Source organism: Chionomys nivalis, chromosome 6 (assembly GCF_950005125.1).
Source record: "Chionomys nivalis chromosome 6, mChiNiv1.1, whole genome shotgun sequence".
Classification (NCBI taxonomy): Eukaryota; Metazoa; Chordata; class Mammalia; order Rodentia; family Cricetidae; genus Chionomys; species Chionomys nivalis.
In genome coordinates this window covers 12,948,596-12,972,801 of record NC_080091.1, presented here as the reverse complement: position 1 = coordinate 12,972,801, position 24,206 = coordinate 12,948,596, and the positions used below count along the sequence as shown (strand labels likewise).

Genomic DNA, 24,206 nt, shown 5'->3' with positions numbered 1-24,206 from the left:
TTATTTTATATTATTTCTTTTTAAAGTTGCGAACACTAACTGTTGAAGGTTGTGAGTATAAAAGGATACATCAAGATATGATCAGAGATCTTCTTCGATTGTCAACAAGTTCGTACAGTCAGGTGAGGCTCTACTCTCTCCAATACTTCCTTTTTTTTTTTTGTTTGCAATCTAGGTGTTCCTGTTTTCCCAGTGGAGGTTAAGTGATCCCTAAATGAGGGATTACTTAATAATAGCAAGGAAGCAAGAGAACCAGAACTAAAATCTCATAATTCCTGCCCCCAATGCCATGGTAAATACCTTCCAAATTTCAAATAGATTCAAATTTTGCCTTAATATACAAAAATATTTGTTTGTAGTAATATTGTCCCCACCCCACTCACCCCTACCCTCTTTTCCGAGACAGGGTTTCTCTGTAACCCTGGTTGACCTGGAACTTTGTAGATAAGGCTGGCCTCGAACTCAGAGATCTGCCTGCCCCTGCTGAGATTAAAGGGGTACACCACCATGCCTAGCTAATTGCTTCTCATTTTAGATCCTCAATCGTTCCTCCAACAAGGTCTTGCTGTTTAGGCAGACTAGCCTTGAACTTCAGTTCACTTGCCTCCACCTCCAAAGTGCTGGGAATACTGGCATATGCACCACCATGTCCTGCTTAAATTGTTTTTCTCTCTTGTAAATTTGAGAGATTATGTTGGTAGACTGGTGCTCCCACTTAATTCTATTAAACTCCAAAGGCCAGTCTGGGATGGCTATATAATTCCTTCTATGTGTGATGCTTGGGTTTAGGTAGTTACTAGCATGTAATGTATCATCTATCCCTTAAAGTATAGTACCAAAGATTATGTTATAGCACATAAATAGAGACAATACAAGATTTATGTATATCAGTAACTTCTAATTTGGTAATTTCCTGTGTGTGGACATAAGAGACCTGATCTCATCAACAGTGAGTTAGGGTGTCTGCTATTTGCTTTTAGCAGTGTTATAAACTGTTGCCCATGAATGTCATTCAACTTCCTCTCATCAGAAAGAAGCAAACTGATACTATCTTTCTTTTAATAATCATTTGCTTACTTTATAGGGTATATATTTTCTGTTATTTAGGAATCAATCTAAATCATCATCCTTTGCTTTTTATGTTTCATTAGACATCTTTTTAAATCTTACTCAATTTTTCCCAGGTCAGAAACAAGGCTCAGCAAACATTTTTTGCTGCTTTGGGAGCATATAACTTCTGTTGCAGAGATATCATCCCTTTGGTTTTGGAGTTTTTACGACCTGATAGACAGGATGTCACACAGCAGCAGTTCAAGGTATAGGTTCTGTTTTAATGTCTACAGTAAACATCCATATATTGGTTATTCAGCTTCTGCATTTAATATTTTGCTTATCGCCGATCTTAAAATATGTGTAAGTTTAAGATACTAGAACATTTCATCATGATTATTGTGCAAACCTCTGTGGAAAATATCTGAATTATATAACCAATGTGAAGGGAAGACAAGGGATGGAAAGAAATAAGATCATTTGAGCAACTGATCAGAGCAGAAAAAGGAAGAAACAAGGCAAGTTTCAGAGGTGAAGTAGAGTCTCTGTAAGTAGGTTATTAATAAGAGATATTAAAGACAAAAAAGAGTTAGGGTTTGATAGCTAAATATGAGGAAACTAAAACTAAATCTGGATTGTACAAGTAGTTGTAGAAGAGGTGAGAGAGCTCCAGTGCTCAGGAGGTGAGAGAACCCAAGAGTTTAAGGCAAGCCTAAGCAATGTGGTGAGATCCCATCTCAAAACAAAATGAGTCTAAATAGCAAAAGTGACCAAGATACCATGAAAAGAGAGGAACAGCCATGGCAGGGCAATAAAGAGACCTTTCAGAAAGAACACACAGTCATCAGTGCCCACTTTCTGGAGATAATTGAGATTAGCACTAAGTATGTTCCTCGGAATTAATCTGTGAGACACAGCTCGGTATGCTGTGAGCCAGGCTTAGTTACTTACTTCTAAAATTTTATTAGAACAAGGCATTCTTTTATGTAGTTCGTACATTTTCTTCATATCACAGTGCTGAAAATTAGTGGCTGGGACTGATACCAACTGACTACTGTTTCCTTTCTTCTTTACTTTCTGGCGGCTGACTTCCACCCAGTGTTGGATATTCTTTCTGGAAGGTCTGCCTCATTTGATCATATCAGTCAATCTTGTCAAGAATGTTTTACATGCCAGCACTTGGGAGGCAGAGGCAGGTGGATCTCTGTGAGTTCGAGACCAGCCTGGTCTACAAGAGCTAGTTCCAGGACAGGCTCCAAAACCACAGAGAAACCCTGTCTCGAAAAACCAAAAAAAAAAAAAAAAAAAAAAAAGAATGTTTTACATGGTCAACATTAGAGAGGTGAAAGCAGTGACTGTATATAGGGCCTGTAGAGGAGGCTAGACTGTGCACTAGGTTACAATCCAATTTCACATCCATTTAGATTGAGTGTTCTGGAAGTAACAACATTTTTTGGTACTAATAGAAATGTACTTTCTTCATCAGAATTATCTCATGTTGTCAGTAAAAACTATGTAGTATAATTAAATAGCTAGATTTTTTTAAAGGTATTTTAAATTTTATTGTTTGACAATTTCATACATGTATATAATACATCTCATCATATCCATCCTCCATTCTCTCCTTCTACCCCTCCTGAGTAACCAAGCTTTTATATATTTAGTAACATACTTAGCGACTTTGTATTAGCTGTTATTTGGTAAGTTATTTAAAACTAAAAAGACTTTTTGGTACGTTTCAAGGCCATTATCATATCTGAGGAAAATATGAGTAGAATCTGTACTTTTACATTCTTATTTTTTTCTTTTCTTTTTCTTTTTTCTTTTTTTTTTTTTTTGAGAGAGTTTCTCTGTATCTTTGGATCCTATCCTGAAACTAGCTTTTGTAGACCAGATTGGTCTCGAACTCACAGAGATCTGCCTGCCTCTGCCCGACCTATTCTTACTTTTTATATTGCCAAGTCGCCATTCTTTAGCAAACCATCTATTAAATGACTTAGAAAAAATATTAATGGATGCCACTTGGTTAAACCTCAAGTACAAGTTTTTAAGAACAGCACAGTAAATACATGTAATATTACATTACAAATCAGCTGTAAGTATGTAAATAATATAAAAATTTAAACTCCATGTTTGACTCTTAGTTCTCCTCTGTGCCTCTTAATTTTCCATGTAAATTTATTTGTTCTTATAGGGCGCCTTATATTGTCTACTTGGAAATCATAGTGGTGTATGCCTGGCCAACCTTCATGATTGGGACTGTATTGTGCAGACTTGGCCAGCACTTGTTTCTTCGGGACTTAGCCAAGCCATGTCACTGGAAAAGCCATCAATAGTGAGACTGTTTGATGACCTTGCAGAAAAGATTCATAGACAGTATGAAACAATTGGCTTGGACTTTACAGTAAGCAAACTATTTATTTTTTTCTCGTATTTTAGTGGAAATTCTGGCTTTAATTTTTCATGTTTTTTTCATAATAATATTTTCACTTGTTATTATAATTTTTAAAAGGCATTTACTTTCTCTTTCCTTCTAACGTTCCTTAGTGATCATTGTTTTAGATAACAGGTTTGGAACACCAAGTTGGAGTCAGGTCTTTTCCACCAAGAGGCTGCAACAGTTAACACTGCTATATTTACCATTGTTCCATGTATGCCTCCATTGCATTTTCCTCCTCACTTCTCCTCACTTTCCCTTCTCTTTTTTCCTCTCCTCTGGCTGGCCTGGAACTTGCTTTGTAGACCAGGCAGGTCTCAAACTCACTCTGCGGAAGCATTTATCTAATTATTCTTTATCAATGAAAACTCAGAAGTCAGATATTGGGGTAAGAACCTCATTGATCAGAGGAGTGATGGCGAAATGTCCACCGACTTCTTTTCTCTCTCCTTCATCGATCTAAAATATCTAAGCATCTTTCTTAAACTCTGCTGTACTACTTCCTGTGTCTCTCTATATGTCCTGGGTCTTCCAAAAGCTGTCTGGGTAACTTTGGTCAGCTAGTAACTGTCCACCCTCTGATTCAAAGTAAACTTTATTGGAAGTCTCGGGAGTGTCAGAGTGAGATCAAAATTTCCCATAACACTCAGCTTCTTGAGTGCTGGGGTTGCAGACATGACCTACCTACCATGCCTAGTCATGATGGGTTTTTTAAAGAGTTGTTTATATTTTAGGAGGTTAGCTATACTAGCCAAAGTCACAGAAGATTTGCCACTAACTAGATTCATAACTTATAGTGCAGAATATTAAAATTAGATTTTTTTTCTTATGAATTAGAAAAAAACTCCACTGGTTCTGAAATAGAGATAGGACATCATTTAAGTACTTTTTTAAAAGCCAGTGACTAACCCTATAGTCTTTGCTAGTCTCAAACTTGTAGCAATCCTCCTGCCTTAGCCTCCCACATGCTAAGATTACATGCATGAGTCACCTTTCATGACCATCTGAGAAGCTAAAATGTATGCATTCTTACTTCCTCAGTGCATCATGATGAACAGAAAGGTGAGGATAGTTGAGTTTCTTCTTTCCTTAGGTTGGTTATGCTTTGCATTCTAATGACCAGGGTTATAGCTATTGCTATAAATTCATCCCTTGCTCTTTGAAACTGTCCTTATTAGGATTGGTTGCCGCCAGGATTGGTTGCCGCCAGGTATAGTCTTCTGTAGTGCAGGATGGCCTTGAATTCTTGATACCTCTGCCTTCATCTCTTGAGTGCTCTGATTACAGACATGTACCACCATACCCAGGTAGATTATTCTTTCTTTAAAAATTTTTAGTCTGTGGTGGTGCACGCCTTTAATCCCAGCACTTGGGAGGCAGAGACAGGCGGATCTCTGTGAGTTCGAGACCAGCCTGGTCTACAAGAGCTAGTTCCAGGACAGGCTCCAAAACCACAGAGAAACCCTGTCTCGAAAAACCAAAAAAAAAAAAAAAAAAATTTTTTTAGTCATAGTAACTCAAGATGCAATACCAAACCACTGGTCCAGCAAAATAGCCCAATAGGAAACGTGCTTGTCACCAAACCTGATGACCTGAATTCAGTCCTGGACTTAAAGCATAATCATTACATTTATTTTTGTGTAGACGTATGTGAGTGTGTGTTTTCACACGCCAATCAATGAACGTGTAGAGATCAGAGGACAAATTATAGGAATGAGTTCTTTCCATCTACCTATGTAGATAGGGTCCTAAGATTTGAACTCGGGTCATCAGGCGTGGTAACAAGTGCCCTTTTCCCTTTAATTAAATAGTCCACCTTATAGTATGTATCATGACTCTACTTTTTTAATGCTTTTTTCTTTTTAATAAGATTCCAAAGCCATGTGTTGCAATAGCAGAATTACTTGAACAATCAAAGAATCCTTCTATTAGCCAGACGCTACTTAGCCCAGAAAAGATTAAAGAAGGACAGAAGCGCCAACAGGAAAAGAATGCTGATGCCCTAAGGTAATTGAACTTTCTGCTAAAACAGAAAATATTACAGTTAATATACTTTAACTAGCTCTAATGTAACTTATCACTACACATTGATTTCTGGGAAAATGCAAGACAATTGGGAGATGATTGTTACAAGGGGACCAAGTTTTCACTTGCAAGTAGAGTTGAGAAAAAAGCATGCTAAAAATAAAAGTCATTGCTGTATCTTTTTCACTGAGAACTGCCTTTATTTGTTTTTAGGTACTAATGTATCAGACATAGTATAATTGGTGCACTTTGTTATTAAGTCCTAAATTCGAGTTCAGTACATTACTTTATAACTCCTACAGAAATCTCTTTTTTATTGAACTTGTAGTAGGATATTAGTAAACTGTTTTTTGATTAGGGGACCAGAAAAAGTCCTGATTTGGGAAAAAAGAAAAAGTGGTAGTACTTCAGCAGCAGCCTTCTTCACTCAGTTTCAGGTTTGCCATATCTTGTGATGGTGCCTACTTACTGTTTGTGAAATGCCTTTTAAAATCACGGTATTGCTCTGTCTTGTCTCAAACTCCTGGGCTTAAAAGTATCCCAAATGTTATGAATATGGATGCCAGCTGCAGCCCCAAACTTGTTTTCTGAAATGTTTTTGTGAATATTGAACTCTGATAGTCTGCTTAATTGATTGCAGATAGCCAGCATACTGTACGGCAGAACACTGCTAACTCTTGGTTGCTACTTACAGTTTTAATGTTTACTTTGGAGTACTCAGAAAAAGTTTTTAGGGCATGCCTGTAATGCTAGTTATTTTGCTCTAGAGGCCGGAGAATCAGGAGTTCAGGGCTAGCCTGGAGTTTGAAACCTTACCTCAAAAACCTAAGACTATTAAGAGAAAAGAAACAATTTGGTAGTTCATTATACATAGCCCTTCATGTTCTTTTCTTAGTGTCTCTTCTAACTTTTAGTCTGGTTAAATGGTAAAGTGTAAAAGGAGGGTGAATTAGGCCAGAACTTGAATTTATGTTACATTATTTAGTGTTTATCTTAGTATTATACTAAAACCATATCTGAATTTTTAAAGGAACTATGAAAGGTTAGTCAACACTTTACTAGATGGCGTGGAGCAGAGAAACCTGTGAGTATAAAGTTTTCTTCTTTAAAAAAGTGGGTTTTGTTTGTTTGTTTTGTTTTTAACCATGAAAGCATTTGTCTTAACTGCTCTAGGGATTTTGTGCATGGGAAAAAGAATGGTTGTATTAATGGGGTTTTTGTGTTAGAAGACTAAAAGCAGAGGACATGGAGAGGTTTAGGGTAACAGGGTAGTGTTAATCAGTAGGCCTGTTTTTATTTTTGAGAAACTTAAAATTATGTTTCAGATATACAGCTGAGCAGGGTTTCACATGCCTGTGATCCCAGCTTTCAGCAGGCTGAGACGACAAGAAAAGGTTTCAAAACAGTTTCTTATTGTAAGTGGTTTTTAAGGCTACTGTGAGTTGTATTACTGACTCTCACCACTCATTCTTTTTTCTCAATCTCCAGGCCTTGGAAATTTGAGCATATAGGCATTGGGCTTCTGTCTCTACTCCTAAGGGAGGACAGAGTGTTGCCTCTTCGTGCCATACGTTTTTTTGTTGAAAATCTCAACCATGATGCAATCGTTGTTCGAAAGGTACACACTTTATTTTGGCTACTGTGTTGGGTTTGAGACTATTTACCTTAATAGACTTCTTCAATTCTTTATAAACAATATATACCCTAATAAATGCCTTAACATGAATTGATTTGGCATCTCCTTCTGTTTGCTCAGAAGCAAATAATTTGTTCAATAAATACTTTAGGCATAATCAAGTTTTTTTACATTTTAACACTAGCTGTAGCAGAGAATTAGCTTATAAACTTGGCTAAGTTTGACTTTTAAAAATTTGAAAATTCAAAAAAAAAAATTTGAAAATTCATTTTTCTTTCTTTTTTTTTTTTTTTTTTTTTTGGTTTTTCAAGACAGGGATTCTCTGTAGCTTTGGAGCCTGTTCTGGAACTAGCTCTTGTAGACCAGGCTGGCCTCGAACTCTGAAAATTCATTTTTCAAGGAGTGGAGCAAATCTAAGAGTTCAGTTTTCTGGTTGTGCTTTGAAAATATTACAAATGAGGTTATCAGAAAAGTCCTGGCCTTGACTATTTCTGGAAGAAAGACAATAAAAGACACAGAGGCTGACACAAATAGAATGAGCAGCCATTGATCTAATAAAAGAAGGACTGTTTCTTCAGCAGACACTAGCATAAAACTTAAGGGCGGAGGTGCTAGTAAATCATTCCTAGTTGAATGTTTATGCTTCCCTGGCCAGTGCCAATAGGCAGGCAGTATATTTTTTAATTAATTAATTTTTTTAACTTGAAACTATTTTTCAATTTGTGTGTGTGTGCACAAATACACATGCACACATATACAACACCCCACCTCAGCATGCTTGTGAAGATCAGAGGACAGTTATTGGGAGATGGTTCTCAGTTTCCACTGATGGATTAAAGGAGGGGATCAAACTTAGGTCACTTAGCTTGTGCAGCAAGTATTTCTACTTCCTAAGCCATCCCACAGACCTTAAACTTATTTTTTTAAATAATATGCAAAACAAATGATTTTATTAATGGCATTTTTATACATACTTTTTTGGTTAATTTCTTTCGTAACCTCTGACTTGGTATTCCCCTTTCTGCTTTCAAGTCTTCTGTTTTCTGTCATTCTCTGTACTTCTTTATAGCTTTTTCCCCTCTCATGTCCCCTTTCCAATTTCCTGGCCCATATGTACCCACACTCATTGTCAAATAAATAAGTTGTATATAAATTAGAAGCTGGGGGTATATGTGTGAGAGAAAGCCTGTGGTGTCTGGGATACTTCACTTGATATGATTTTCATATCTATTTGCAAATGTCATTTTACTCTTCATGGTTGAGTATGATTTCATTGTGTATATACAGCATATTTTCATATTGTCTGTTGATGGACATCTAGGCTGATTCCATTTCTTGCTATTGCCAGTAGAGCACTGTTGAACACAAATGTACAGGTATCTCTGGGCTACAGTGTAGAGGTTCTTTGGAGGTTTTAGGAATGGGTCAGGTGACAGTTAATATTTTTCAGTCTTTGAGAAACAAACTTCTACACTGATTCCCATAGAGTCTATATAATTTTTACACTCTTACCAAGAGTAAATATAAGGGCTCTTTTTGGGTGGAGATATTCTTAAAAAGAAGTAGAATCAGTTTCAATTGGAGTACAACATGTAAGAGATTTCGAAATTTTGATGTAGATGTGTTAACCTGTTTGTAGATGGCTATCTCAGCTGTTGCTGGTATTCTCAAGCAGCTAAAAAGAACTCACAAAAAGCTGACCATCAACCCTTATGAAATCAGTAAGTAATACCCCAGGTAAATAACAGCGCTTTTCAGTAATACTTAGAGAAAATTTCCTAGAGTACTCCCAGAGGGTAGGAGTGGTAGCACAGGGCTTTAATTCCACAAGTTTGGAAGTAGAGGTAGGAAGATCTGGAATTCAAAACTCAGCCCGAGTTATATTAACACAATCCATTGGATATTTCTCTCTGGGCGGGAGAATTAGAAGCAGAGTTGATTTTTCTACTTTTCTTACTGTGTTTTCAGAAAAAAAAATATTCTTTTTGTTTGTTTTGTTTTTGAGGTGGGTTTTTCTGGGTAGCCCTGGTTGTTCTGGAACTCCATCTGTAGACCAGGCTGGCCTCAAACTCAGAGGTCACCTGACTCTGCTGCCCGACTGCTAGGATTAAAGGTGTGCGCTACAATTGTCCTGCTTCTCAGAATTATTCAAAAGAACGCTTTTCCCACTAATAAATGATTGATCTAACAGTAAAATATTACATTTAGTTGTCATATCATTTTTCTCCATGAATGTAATATTTTAACTGTGGGTTAGACTGTAGTCCACAGAAAAATGTCTTTAAGAATGTTTTTCTTTTGATATGAAGGACATGCATTTGAATAAGTGATTATTTCAGTAAGGTGTGTTGATAAAATTAATGTCATAGAATCAATGTTAATTTTTTTGATTTCTGAGAATTGTGTTTTGATACGGAAAAGAATGTTCTTAAATACTTCTGTCTGGGTGGTGGCACATGCCTTTAATCCCAACACTCCGGAAGCAGAGACGGGGAGATCTCTGTGATTTCCAGGACAGGCTCCAAAGCTACAGAGAAACCCTTTCTGTACTATGGGGGTACAGAGACATTGTGTCATCAGTTTCCCATAAGACTACTCCAATAAATTTGTGTTTGTGGGTACATATATACCATGGCATGCATGTGAAGAAGAAGACAACTATGGGAGTCAGCTTTGTCTCTTCAGCACGGATTAGGGCAGTGAACTCTGGCGCAGTGGCAGTACTTCTACCTGCTGAGCCATCTACAGCCCTATGGGGTCTTTTTGGAGACAATATTAATAAGTGATCACTTGTTGAGAGTCACAGGCAAGCCTAGAGAGATGGCTCAGTGCTTAAGAGCATATATTGATTTTGTACAAGAACCAGTTTCTCCTCCAAGCGCCGCCACCAGGCAGCTACAACTGCTTGTGACACTAGTTCCGTGGGTGCCTCTAACTTCAGACAAATATTAATAAATAGATGTTTACCTTTTTTAAAAAAGAGTTATAATCAGGGCATGGTGGTCCAGACCTTTTATTTCAGTACTTGGAAGGCAGAGGCAGGAGGATCTCTGTTCCAGGCCAGCAAGGGCATAAAGTGACCCTGCCTCTTAAAAACATAAAAAAGGAATTAGTGCCGGGCGATGGTGGCGCACGCCTTTAATCCCAGCACTCGGGAGGCAGAGGCAGGAGGATCTCTGTGAGTTCGAGACCAGCCTGGTCTACAAGAGCTAGTTCCAGGACAGGCTCCAGAGCCACAGAGAAACCCTGTCTCAAAAAACCAAAAAAAAAAAAAAAAGGAATTAGTGTTTTCAAATTGATTGAATCTTTTTTTTTTTTTTTTTTAGGTGGATGTCCTAAACCCACCAAAATTCTTGCTGGTGATAGACCTGATAATCATTGGTTGCATTATGATAGCAAAAATATACCAAGAACAAAAAAAGAATGGGAGTCAAGTTGCTTTGTTGAAAAAACTCACTGGGGATACTACAACTGGCCAAAGTAAGTCACAGTTCACCCCCACATCAGCAAACATTTCTTTCTTTCTGGGTAAACTTTATTTGTTAGATTTGATTTCTAGGTTCAGAGGCACTTAAAGGTCTTTTTGGGGTTTTTTGTTTGTTTGTTTGTTTTTGTTTTTGTTGTTTTTGTTTTTCGAGACAGGGTTCCTCTATAGCTTTGGAGCCTATCCTGGCAGTAGCTCTTGTAGACCAGGCTTTTCATTCTTTCTTCCTCGTTTTCTTTTTCTTTTCTTTTCTTTTTCTTTTTTTCTTTCTTTTTGCTCCTGCCAATGCTATGCATCATTCCTTCCCTTTTTTTTTTTTTTTTTTTTTTTTGAGACAGGGTTTCTCTGTGGTTTTGGAGCCTGTCCTGGAACTAGCTCTTGTAGACCAGGCTGGTCTCGAACTCACAGAGATTCACCTGCCTCTGCCTCCCGAGTGCTGGGATTAAAGACGTGCGCCACCACCTCCCGGCTTCATTCTTTCCCATTGTACTACCGTCCTGAGCTGTTGCTAATGTCATGCAGTATGGCCTTTGCGTAAATGGCAGCACCCCCATCTAAACCACAGCACTTTGCTTTCTTTGTTGAGTCCAACAGCTTAGGTCACCAGAGCATGAGGCTCTGTAGACTCTTAAAGACAGACAGTTACAGTCTATTAAAGAGCCTCCTTTTTTGGTTCTTGAAGCTCTATCATTTTCTTGTGTTCATATTATAAATATAAACTCTTATTGTGTAGGAACATGGTTGTGTATGCCGGTGCAGAAGAGCAACCTAAGCTTGGCAGAAGCAGGGAGGATATGACGGAGGTAAGCGCTCATTTCATTGTGCTTTTAATTGCATCTTGGCTACAGATTTAGCTCCCTCTTAGTCAATCTGTTTTAGCCTCATTCTTGTATTTCAGTGTAGTACAGCATAAATACAGGTGAATGTGTACTATTGTCCCATCACTCGGGCGAGGTGACACTGCTATTATCAGGGTTGCCCTCACTCCACTAGGTACTGCCTGTATAGTTTACTGCTGGTTTCTTGTATTAGTTCTGGATGATAAAAGGCTCTTGAGCAAAACTAATTTGGGTTTCCATTGTGTATAAATCATGCCTTCTCGGGAAATAGATGTTTAGACTTTTTTAAGATTTATTCTTAAAATTGTTTTTAATTATGACTGTCTATGCGTGTGTGCCCGGGTGTATTGTTTTTAATTATGACTATCTGTATATGAGTGTGTACCTAGGTGCAAGTGTCCACAGGGTAAGAGGTATCACCCTCCTGGAACTGAAATTACAAGTAATGACCTCTGACGTGGATGCCCAGCATGCTGGGAACAACTCAGGTCTACGGGAAGAGTACTGCCATTGTTACCACTGAGCCATCTCTCCAGCCCAAATATCTAGATTTTAAAATCAAAACATTTTAGTTAAGCTAGGTGTGGTAGAGTATGTGTGTAATGTCTGAACTCAGTGTAGGAGGAAGACTCAGCTGCAGGAGGACTGCTGTTAAGTTCAAAGCCAGTCTGGACTGTAGAATAAGATAGCCTATAACTAACCAAACAAAAGGAAAGACAGACAGAAAGAAAAAAGCCACAAAAATGAAGCAAAATTTTATTCCTCATTGAACATACCTCATTATCACTTTAAATCTTGGCTTAAGTTCTTGAAATCTTAGTTTAAGATCTAAGTTTTTTTCAAGTTGCTGTTTAAGTTTTCTGGTTCTGAACAGCCTTTCTTTAAAGGCTGCTATTATACAAAGACAGAAATAGTTTGATGGAATTTGGTTTGCAGTTAGGAAGTTTTTATAAATTGCACTCAGCTGGCACTGAAAGAAGTGTTAGCCCTCATTTCTCAAGCTGAGCGGACACTTTTGGTTTTCATTCATAGGATGAGAAATGACATCAAAACCCATGGAAGTAAAGAGCAAAACTTAATATTCTTAGAGTTGCTGTAGTGTATTTTAATGACTAAAGCTTTCTTGAAATGCAGAGAGTAAAGCAGCCACACTGATCAGCCCTAAAGATCAGGCAGCGGTGACACTTTAGTCCCAGACACACTAGTTTGCCATAGAAACCAGATGGTAGTGATGCTTGCCTTTAATCCCAGTGGTGCACACCTTTAATCCCAGCACTAGAGAGGGGGAAAAATGGGAAGAGACATTTCTCACACACAGTCTCATTCTGAGATTCTTGGAGGCAGGATCGCCATTTCGGGCTGAGAGAGGTATGCGCCATTGTCTGGCCACTAGAGAGTTCTTACCACTACCAAGGCTCAGACAAAGGGGCGATCTTGTCCTCAGAGAGACTGCAGACTGAGACCCTGAGTTCCTGTCTCTTCTGTCTTATATTCTTCTCTAGTGATGCACCACCACTGCCTGGCCTGTATGGCTAACTAGTGTGGCTGTGGGATTAAAAGCATGTGCCAACCACTGCCTGGCCTGTATTGCTGATTAGTGTGGCTAGGTTTGCACTCTGATCTTCAGGCAAGCTTTATTTATTAAAACACAAATAAGATACCCCTATAAGCTATAGTCATCTAGCTAATAAAGTCTTAAAATTTATTTTAGCTTTATCAGAATTGTGTGCTCTAAAGTAAGGATTTAAACCCTGAACATGGTTCTTTTTTTTTCCAACTTTGTAGGCAGAACAGATTGTGTATGATCGTTTTTCTGACCCAAAGTTTGTCGAGCAGTTAATTACTTTTCTATCTTTAGAAGACAGAAAAGGAAGAGATAAGTTTAGTCCCCGGCGTTTCTGCCTCTTTAAGGTAATTGTGTTTTAATGTACTTTTTTCATAAAGCTTAGTGATTACCAGTTTATAGGCTCATAAATTTCAAATATTTGATTAAAATTTGTATTTACCTATTGTCTTTCTTAATCTAAAGTGGTATTGAAATTAAATTAATATTAACTAGGAATTTTTAAGGCAACCTTTTAAATTATTAATGTTATTAGTATTAGAAACAAAAATTTATTTTAATATAAAGTTGCAATATTCTTACTATTGAAACTGACATTTTTAAAGAAAATAAATAAATTCTAGTGGGGAGAGTAATGTAGACAATAATTAAAAACTTAATTATCAAGATAATGCTATTTCAATACTGAATTAACTTTGTCTTTGTTTCTGTAGGGTATATTTAGAAATTTTGATGATGCCTTTCTGCCTATTCTGAAGCCCCATTTAGAACGTTTGGTTGCAGATTCTCATGAAAGTACCCAGAGATGTGTTGCAGAAATTATAGCTGGTTTAATCAGAGGTTCTAAGCATTGGACATTTGAGAAGGTGATGGTATCATCCATCTGTGGAGGGGTTTGTTTGTTTCCTTTGGGGTTTTGTTGATTATTTATCCACCACACACTAGAATACCAGGACTGGGGAAGCAGTGGCAGGAGGATCTAGAGTTCAAGGCCAGCCTAGGCTACATGAGGCCTTGTCTGAATAAAAAGAAAAAAAAAAGTAGCAATCAGCATCACATTTATGATACTGCCTCCTGAATTATGACAAGTTCATCTCCATAAAATGTACCAAAATGGAACCTGGTGATGTGTTTCAGTTGGTAGCATGTTTTATCATGCACAAGGCCCTCTTTTGGATCTTGGTGATATGGTCCTAAAACCTCAGCATTCTGAAGGTAGAAAGCAAGAACATCAGAAATTCAGAATTAGCCTCTGCTCCATTGCAAATTTGAGCCTAGCCATGGATGCATGAAACACTGTGCTAGGATTAAAGGTGTGTACCACCACACCCAGCTTAAAAGGAAATCTAAAGACAAAGCAAAACTCAGAAAACCGGTTTCTTTCAACGAAGATTTATACACAACACACGAACCCTGCCACCATCTTAGTGGAGCTGTTGAATTAGCTATTTCAAATCACATTAAAAAAAAAAAATCCGTGTTGGTACCTCTTATCCTGAATACTACCTCCCTGTTTGTTCATTTAAAACCCAAGAGCATGGCTATGCAGTGTGGTCATTACATGTGAGGCTGTTAGAAAAGAAAGATCTTAGTTTCCTCTTGGAATGACTCAAAGTCTATCTTTCCAGATCACAGTTGTTTGTGCATTGGACTTTTGAAACCACAAACACGGTCAGTCCTTGATTATCACACTTTGAAGATCACACCTTACGTGAATTCCGTGTCATATTGGAGCTCCCATGCCTCCTACTCAGGTTTCCTTTTGCCCAGTGTGATAGCTATATTATCCAAAAGTTTTTTGTTTGTTTTTTTAAAAAACTTTTCCCTATAAGAGATTTTATAAGGAACCGTATAAAGTTTTCCCTCTTTTTTGAGTAATATTCTGAGAAATAAATTGAACTATATTCTATAGGTCATATATAACTTATATACTACACTATAGGAATTGTAACATAGTAAGACACTTATTGGGTAATCTGTGAAGTCCTATCCTATTTGTGTGTATGTATTTCCAGAAGGAATTTTCATAATTATTGTATGCCACTAACTTTCTTATGTTTTACTTTGAGAAGGTGGAGAAGCTTTGGGAGCTCCTGTGCCCGCTGCTGAGAACAGCTCTGTCCAACATGACGGTGGAGACATACAATGACTGGGGAACCTGCATAGCCACGTCCTGTGTAAGTACTGCTTTCTGCTAATTCCCCTTATGGGGCACTGTGCTTTCAAATTGTATCAGTCTGTGCTTTCCTGGAATCTTGACAGTTTGTTTATGCCTTTTGTTGTTGTTCGTAACTGAAGATGGTGCTTTCCAAGCCTTCTCAGCAGCCCTTGACTATAACTCTGATTCTGATATCTGTTCTGACATAGTAATACAGTTTTAAATGTACACATGTTTTGGGAAATGTAGTTTACACATAGTAAAAGCCATGTAATAGTTATACATGCTGTTAATAACAACTGTGATTGTTGCTCGTGTGCCTCTTCTATATAAGTTGCCTATTTTGCTAATTATTTTTTCACTATTAACACAAGTAATGATAACTAAATTATGTTTGGCTCCCCAGTTTTAGTTTGGCTTGTTTCTTACATACTTACTTGTAATATACCTGAGTATTATTGATTTGCAGAGTTACTTCTTTTGCTTAATTATTAATTTGTATCTTCAACACAGGAAAGCAGAGATCCCCGGAAGCTTCATTGGCTTTTTGAGCTGCTTTTGGAGTCACCATTGAGTGGTGAAGGGGGATCCTTTGTAGATGCATGGTAAATAAAAGAAAACCTGTAAGGTTGATATTATTAAACATTCTATATTAACTAATAAATAAATGGAGATGAGTTACTAGGCATGGTGGTACACACCTGTGATTCCTGCACTAGGGAGGTTAGGGAGAGGTTCATGAGTTTGTGGTCAGCCTGGGCTATTACACCAAGTTCCAGGCCATCCAGATCAGCATGAGCAAGTCTCAAAACAAAAAGATGGGAAATGAATTGTCCAAGTGATAAATTAAATGATGAATTTCTTTTGGTGGCTGTGGTGCTTCTTTATGATTTTGTAAGCAATGTACCAGCTACAACATAAGTCACCCAGCTTTTTGTGCTGCCATAGTTTTTGAGGGGCCATTCTGACTTCTTTGTCATAGTCAGATTTTTCATTTTCTTTTCTGCTACCAAACTTGCAAAGCAGATAGGCTGGAGCTGCTGTACAGTATAGTGGTCAAGGACTTGCCTCTCATACCCTGTATTGCCAAAGAAACAAGGGAGATATAAAGGAGGCTTTATTTGGTAGATGAGAAAAGTGGGAACAATTAAAAAATAATAAAGGAAATCCCCATTAAAATATTCAGGTGCCTGTGTGATGGCTCAGCAAATATAGATGTCTGCTTACAAGCCTGATGACCTAAATTCAATCACATGGTGAAATGAGTGAGACATATATAGACTGACACACACTACACACACACACAATGAAAAAAGGCATAAGGTAGGGCCAGTGAGGTAGCTGAGCTGGTAAAGGTGCTTGTACCAAGCCTGACGACCTGAGTTTGATTTCGGGAATCCTCATGGTTGAAGAAGAAAACAGACTCTTGGAAGTTGTTTTCTGACCTCTACCCTCGTGCTGTAGCATGCATATATCCCAAACTGCCCCACCAACACTCAATAAATGTTTTAAATAAGAAAGGTCAATGGTTATTCTTTTAAAAAAATTAATAGTAGTAAATATACTACTACTAAAAATCGTTTGAAAAACATTTTAATGTAAATATAAGAAGTAGGTGAAAATATTTTAAAAAGTAGAAAAAATATAGAAAAGGGGATATGGAAGGCAGTCTTCATCAAATGTTACTATTTTGATTTGTAGATGATTTATTTAGTGAGAAGAAGCTATTGTGATCTAAGAGAAAGCAGGAAAAGACTAAAATGGAATAGTATAATCCTATATATAGGTAATCTTATAATATGATAATATAATCTTATAATCTTAGCATAGAAGAGCAGAGTGTAATACAATGTTTCTGTCCTTAAATCATAGCCGACTCTATGTGCTACAAGGTGGCCTTGCCCAGCAAGAATGGAGAGTCCCTGAGCTACTACACAGACTTCTGAAGTACTTGGAACCCAAACTCACCCAGGTTTACAAAAATGTCAGAGAACGGATAGGGAGGTATGTGTGACTTTTCTCTTGGTTTTGATTAGCTCTTGAGTCTTTGTATTGTTTTAATGTTCCCAGTGAGTGTGGTGTTCTCTTCCTCTTGTTCACTATTTAACAAGACACTGAGTGTAAATTAGGAGGCAATGTACTCAAAACCAGCAGTGAGCAGGTGCCATACTGTAGGTCTTAACTCAGAATCGTATGGCATATTTTACTCTGGGAATGATCTGAGAACCTCCTCAGTAATTAAATTGTGAAATTTTGCTTTGGTTGAGCTATACGGTTTGAACTTCAGTTTTAATTCTCATGCCAGACTGCCTACTCTTGTGCATTTTATTTAACAGTGTGCTGACCTACATATTTATGATAGATGTTTCTTTGCCAAATACCGCACCAACAACATCCCCTTGTATCTCTGAGTTTACTGCTCGAGTCCTAGAAAAACTGAAACCCCTCACGGATGTGGATGAAGAAATTCAGAACCATGTTATGGAAGAAAATGGCATTGGTGAAGAAGATGAACGAACTCAGGGCATTAAACTCTTAAAAACCAGTGAGTCTTAAAATTGGTAGAAATTCACTTGAAAACAGCTATTTTAGTTTATTTGCAATCCCCACACACATACTTTTTTTTCTTTTGATAAAAAAGTAAGTTTTCTGATTTTAACCTTTTTGTTTAGTTTGGTTTCTTTGGTTTTATTTTGAGGGGTTTTATAAGCTCAGGTGCTGGAGAGGTAACTAAGAGTTATGCATGTGGATCTGCAGGTGGAAGGAAAGGAGAGTGAGCTGAGCTACTGAGCCTGGTTTAAGCTTCTTAAAACCACACATGGGGTATCCTTTTTAGTAGCTAAAAAAAAAATCATAAGGATTGTAACTATAAGCTACTCTGTCATTATTTTAGCTACCTCAGAATTCTTGGCTAGTTTAAAATACATTAAGTGTACTTGGTAGGCTATTAATAATTTGTAAATTTTTTTTCTACGCTTAGTATCCTCAGTTACTTGGTAGCCGTACCATGGCTGATGTTAGACTGCTAATAAATAAGTCTGACTTGAGATACTGTAGCTCCTCTTACGTTTAGAGCTGTCGGGAGCGTTAGCATTGCACATTCTTTATGCTCCCTAATTTAATAGCTTGACTGATTCCATGTGTTTGCTTCCAAATAGTACTGAAATGGCTTATGGCAAGTGCAGGAAGATCTTTCTCTACAGCAGTCAAAGAACAACTTCAGCTTCTGCCTTTGTTCTTTAAGGTAAGACTGTAAGTTGAAATGAAGGCTTCCAAGGAAAGTTATAACCATCACCCAGTAGGCTGATACATTTTTAATGTAGTGGTTGAATTTTGATTGCATCTCTAGATAGGAGATTTTCACAGAAAAATTCTTAGGTAATAGTAGTTAACACTGAAAATATATATACATGCATATTGCATAATATACTTAATATATGCATACATAATTACCATTGATATTGAAATATATATTATTAGTAATATATTACTGTGAAGAGACACTATGACTATGGCAACTCTTATCAAAGAAAGCATTTAACCTAGGGCTTGCTTACAGTTTAAGAGATTTAGTTCATTATCCTCATGGTGGGAAGCATGACCGCTTGCTGGCATACATGGTTCCTAAGTGTTCTGCTTTCGAATCTGCAGGCAACAGGAAAGAGACTGAACCACTGGGCCTGGCTTGGGCATCTGAGATCTTAAAGTCCATCCTCAGTGATACATTTCCCTCAATAGCCATACCTACCCCAATAAGGCCATACCTCTTTATCCTAAGTTGTGCCTCTTCCCTGGTGATCAAGTATTCAAATATATGAGCCTATGGGGGTCATTCCTAGTCAAACCACCACGGTGTGAGTGTATGACAGATATATGAAAAGTCTTTTCTCTTTTTCACATTGAATCCTGTGTAACCCAGGCTAGCCTCAGACTTGCTGTGTAGCAAAAGGTGACCTTGAACTACTTCTTCGTAAATGTTGAGATTACTGGCATAAACCACCACATACAGCTAAACACAAAAGTTTTGCAGACCAAGCATTGTTTCACCAATTTTTTTGTTTTGTTTTGTTTCTCAAGACAGGGTTTTCTCTGTGTAACAACTCTGGCTATTCTGGAACTCAATTTGTAGACCAGCCTCGAGCTCTCAGAGATCCATCAGCCTCTGCCTCCTGAGTGCTGGAACTCAAAGTGTGTGCCACCATGCCCTGTAGCCAATTTTATTTTAGAGAACATACAAATGATTAAAAAGGACAATGAAGGCTGGAGAGATGGCTCAGAGGGTAAGAGCACTGACTGCTCTTCCAGAGGTTCTGAGTTCAATTCTCAGCAGCCACATGGTGCCTCACAACCATCTGTAATGAGATCTGGTGCCTTCTTCTGGTGTGCAGTCATACATGCAGGCAGAACACTATATACATAATAAATATATATTTTAAAAAAAGACAAATTTTAGTATAGTAATTTTTCTTGGCTATATTATTCCTTATGTAGCTGTTGCAATTTAATAAACCACTTACTGTATAGTAGCTTTGTTTTATTTTATTACAGCCAATTAATAGGTAGACAGTAACAGGCAAGAATAGGAGCCAGGTGCTTGGATTCAGACTTGGCTCCATTGCTGGTGGACTGACCATGTTATCATGAGCAAATAATCTAGGCCCTCAGAACATTTTTCCTCATGTGCAAATTGAGAGTAGCATCCACTCACATCCCAAGGATGTGGGAAAGGTTATGTGAGTTATATTACATATCTTTCATTCTTAAAATTGAGTTTTGTGATTGGTTTTAATAATATAATACTATTTTATTTTAATTTTCCACTCCCCACATTGCTGTTAGTAAAGACCAATAATCAGATTAATACACTGATTCTATACTAAGTGAGAAAGTTACCTGCCTGTGCAAAGTGCTCAGTGCTTGTGTCAGGCATATAATAAACACTAGAAATGGTCAAGGATGGGGTTTTAATCATTGGCATAGCACTTGCCCCCATTCAAAAATTACCAATATGGTACCTTAATACTTTTTTTTTTTTTTTTTTTTGGTTTTTTTTTTTTGAGACAGGGTTTCTCTGTGGTTTTGGAGCCTGTCCTGGAACTAGCTCTTGTAGACCAGGCTGGTCTCGAACTCACAGAGATCCGCAATGGCTCAGTGGTAAAAGTACCTGCTGTCAAACTTGACAACCTGTGTTTAATTCCTAGAGCCCACATGATGGACTGAGAGAATGGATCTGTAAGTTGTCCTTTGACCCTTCACGTGCTTACTGTGGTGTGTGTGTGTGTGTGTGTGTGTGTGTGTGTGTGTGTGTGTGTATACACAGTAATAAGTTTAAAATAAAGTTAACCCATAGAAATCAGTTTCAAGAAATTCTTAAAGCTAGGTATAGTGGTTCATGCCTCTGACCTCCATCATTTGGGAGAGTGAGGCAGGAGGATCAAGTTCAAGGTCAGCTTAGGCTACACAGTGGGTTCCTGTCTCAAAAATGCTAAGTAAGAATGATATTTTCTAAGAATATTATACAGAGTCCTGGTTGTGTGCATTACTGCTCGAATGGAAAGGTATCCTGGCAGCCAGGAGCAAAGGAATACCACAAAGTCACATCACACAACAAACCTCACACAAGAGATTTATTGGGAAGGAAAAAAACAGGAGGATGGCTGCCCCTGCTTCAGCGAGAAACAGCAGAGAACTGAACAGGATACAGGGCTTATATAGAGCTTCTTGGGAAGCGGGTGGAGCTTTCCACGGTGGAGATTGGGGAAATTTCATGTCCAGAGATTGGGTTTTTTACTCTACAGGGTGGGGACAGGGATCAGCAGTTAGGGCAGTTCGAGTATTCTGTGGGTAGAACCTGGCAGTTAGAAGTCCTTGGGGGAAGGAGTGGTACTGGATCATAGAGACTCTTCCTTTTTTTTTTTTTTTTAATTTTTTAAAAAACATTTATGTGTATAAGCATTTTGCCTGCGTGTATGTAAGTGTAAAACATTCATGTTTGATACCTTCAAAGTTCAGAAGAGGCTGTAAGGTTCCTTGACCTGGAGGTACAGACAGTTGTGAGCTGCTCTGTAGGTGCTGGGAATCTAGTCCAGATACTCTAGAAAAGCCCCCAGTTACTCTTAGCCATTGAGCCATCTCTCCACCTTAGTCTTTCATTTAACTAAGGTTCTTTAATATTGAGCACTAGAAATCTATCAAGTGGTAAAGCAAAAGTGGTAAATTAATTGGATTATCAGAAAATATCTAGGTGGTTTACAGAACAAAGTAAAAACTGAAAAGCTGAGTAGGAGCCATAGCTCCAAGAATCTAGATTACAGGAAATAATAGGATTCTACTCCATGGCGTTGCTTTCTTGGATCCCTTCAAGATCCACATGCCCAAACCCAAGGTTACAATGAGCAAACTCTGATCCTTTGTCTCTCTTGGACTAGGCTCTCTTGATTGACAGACAGTCCTGCAGAATGCAAGAGAGAATGACATTCCATAAAGAATTTGGTGTGCTAGCAGTGCAGGAATGGATACCGACATAGATATTTACATACACTAAACGACCTTTTACATGTTAAGAAAAATGTAAATCATCACCTAATTTTTACGAATATTGAGTTTTATTTTCAAAACTTGTATATTTTGAAATCATTAAGGATTCATGGGAAGCTGCAAAGTAAATCAACCAAACTCTATGGTACTTTTCACTCCACTTTTTCTAACACTTAACATATTCCACAACTGTAGTATAATCTCAAAATTAGGAAGCCAATATTGGTCTACACATTACCTAATTCTGTGTCGTCGTTTTACCACCTGTATAGATTCGTGTCTTATACACTGCAACAAAAACAACTATTTCATTACTATGACAGTCCTAACTACACCCATTTTATACACACACTTATTTGTTCTCAATCTCTACAAATTTTTTAAAAGAATTATTTTGTGTGTGTGTTTTACTTGAATGTCTGCATATGTGACATGTGCCCACAAAGGCCAGAATAAAAGGGGTTGGATGCCCTGGAACTTGAGTCCTGTGGGTACTGGGAACAAAACCTGGGTCCTCTGCAGGAGCAGCAAGTGCACGTAGCTGCAGAGCCATATCTTCAGCCCCTCTTTATAAATGTTATCATTTAAAGATTTAAGTAGTGGGACTTATAAAATGCCTCAGTACCAAGCCTAATGAACTGAGTTCAAAACTGAGGACTCAGATAGTGGAAAAAGAGAATCAGCTCCTGCAAAAAATTTATCCTCTAACCTCCACAGCCTGCATACATAATTTTCAAACTTTAAAACAATATTTGCAACTATAAATTCAAATAGAGCATAACCAGTATAAGCTTTTTTTCTCCTGTCCCTTTCTGTCTTTATTTCATAACTTTCTCCACCTTAACAGGTTAGGAAGAAACCCTCATAGAATGGAACAATATTCCTTGTGTCCAGACTGGTTTCTCGGGAACATTTCCAATGAAAATTGGGGCTTCTTGAAGAAATAAGAAACATCTAAGATAAACTAGCTTATCTTGGCATATCATATCTGAAACCCAGACGCCAGTTTGAATTGAAGAAATGAGTACCATCTTGAGCAATACAAAGCTATTAGATTTGTAGAAGTTGCTGGGTTTATAATGATAAAAGTACCTTCAAGAAGATAATTATTCACATTGCAGTATAGGAAGGGACTCAACTATTCTTAACAAGGGAAAGCTTTTTCATATATAAAGTATTCTAGGTAGCAATGAAGAAAATTATGGAAGATAATACTACCATACTGCAGACTTCTTTTTTTATAGTGAAATTATTGCATAAGGAAAAACTATAGTGAAGGAAACACATAGCAATTCTTCTGTTTTGCCCAGTATCACACATGTCAATAAAACGAAACCTAGATCCAATGGCCAGAGTACAGGATGTACTGAAACCAAGACACATCACATGGATACAATCGGGAGGCCATGACTGAGGAAATTACTAAACAAAAACCTCAGTTTCTCCCTCCAAATGTGAAAAACTGGCCAACAAGGAATTTTCAGGTTTAGAAACAAAGGTACTAATACATCATATTATTATTATGATGTTGAGTGATTCAGAAAATCTGTTGTAACAACATGTCAGTGCTACAGTGAGGGAGGTTTGAACACTAAGGAGTTTTTTTTTGTGGTTGTTTTGCTTCATTTTATTTGAGACAGTGTCTCATTCTGTACCCCTGGTTGACCTGCAACTCACACTGTAGACCAGACTTTCCCAGATTCACAGCGATCAACCTACTTTTTTTAAAAAAAATTATTTATTAAAAATTTCCACCTCCTCTCATTTCCCTCCCTCTCCAGTCCTAAGAGCAGTCAGGGTACCCTGCCCTGTGGGAAGTCCAAGGCCCTCCCCCTCCGTCCAGTCGCCCTACTGTTCCTCCTGAGCTCTAGGACTTAAGTCTGACTTCTGTTGAGTACTTTGTATTGTAGTGATGTTTCAAGTGTGGTGATACCATTCTAGATTTTTTAAAAAGATAACATATGGGGCTTGCTTGAGGTAATTTCGTTGATAAAAGGGGGCAGCAAGAAGCAAAAGTGAAACAAGGTTATCTGAGTTAGGTATTACTTAAGAAGTGATTGGTCTGTAAGGTATTTGTTGTGTTTTTGTGTATGTTTACAATTTTCATAGATGTTTGGCCTCAGATTGACTATGCAGCCCTGACTGGCCCTGGACTTGCCATTTTCTCGCCTCATCCTTGTGGGTGCTGGGATGCCTGTACTTACTGATGGTCACTCACTGTTGCATTTGTTTTGTTCTCGAGATCGCCCCGGTGGAAAATGACAATAGCTATGATGAACTGAAAAGAGATGCGAAGCTTTGTTTGTCACTGATGTCTCAGGGGTTGCTCTACCCTCATCAAGTGCCTTTGGTACTTCAGGTGCTAAACCAAGTAAGTATATAGGTAGAATATGTACATCCTCCGTCTAGCATTGTTTTGCCATTACGAAGGTTTCACAGTGGGCTGAAAATACACAAAACCTGATTTTTGTGGCTG

At 37.8% G+C, this 24,206-nt stretch overlaps 1 protein-coding gene across 2 annotated transcripts in view; it reads left to right on the top strand.

The window, feature by feature from the left end:
- Nucleotides 1-24,206, top strand: part of Psme4 (proteasome activator subunit 4) — a 110,990-nt gene that overhangs the window by 68,284 nt on the left and 18,500 nt on the right. For both annotated transcript variants that reach the window (XM_057773122.1, XM_057773124.1), the window contains 17 exons: nucleotides 27-122; nucleotides 1,185-1,316; nucleotides 3,245-3,454; nucleotides 5,358-5,494; nucleotides 6,543-6,596; nucleotides 7,001-7,130; nucleotides 8,788-8,869; nucleotides 10,475-10,628; nucleotides 11,366-11,435; nucleotides 13,257-13,382; nucleotides 13,749-13,901; nucleotides 15,108-15,212; nucleotides 15,707-15,798; nucleotides 17,066-17,197; nucleotides 17,530-17,738; nucleotides 18,352-18,437; nucleotides 23,973-24,101. In XM_057773122.1, coding sequence (XP_057629105.1) covers nucleotides 27-122; nucleotides 1,185-1,316; nucleotides 3,245-3,454; nucleotides 5,358-5,494; nucleotides 6,543-6,596; nucleotides 7,001-7,130; nucleotides 8,788-8,869; nucleotides 10,475-10,628; nucleotides 11,366-11,435; nucleotides 13,257-13,382; nucleotides 13,749-13,901; nucleotides 15,108-15,212; nucleotides 15,707-15,798; nucleotides 17,066-17,197; nucleotides 17,530-17,738; nucleotides 18,352-18,437; nucleotides 23,973-24,101 — 2,097 coding nt within the window. The remainder of the gene's footprint in view (nucleotides 1-26; nucleotides 123-1,184; nucleotides 1,317-3,244; nucleotides 3,455-5,357; nucleotides 5,495-6,542; nucleotides 6,597-7,000; nucleotides 7,131-8,787; nucleotides 8,870-10,474; nucleotides 10,629-11,365; nucleotides 11,436-13,256; nucleotides 13,383-13,748; nucleotides 13,902-15,107; nucleotides 15,213-15,706; nucleotides 15,799-17,065; nucleotides 17,198-17,529; nucleotides 17,739-18,351; nucleotides 18,438-23,972; nucleotides 24,102-24,206) is intronic.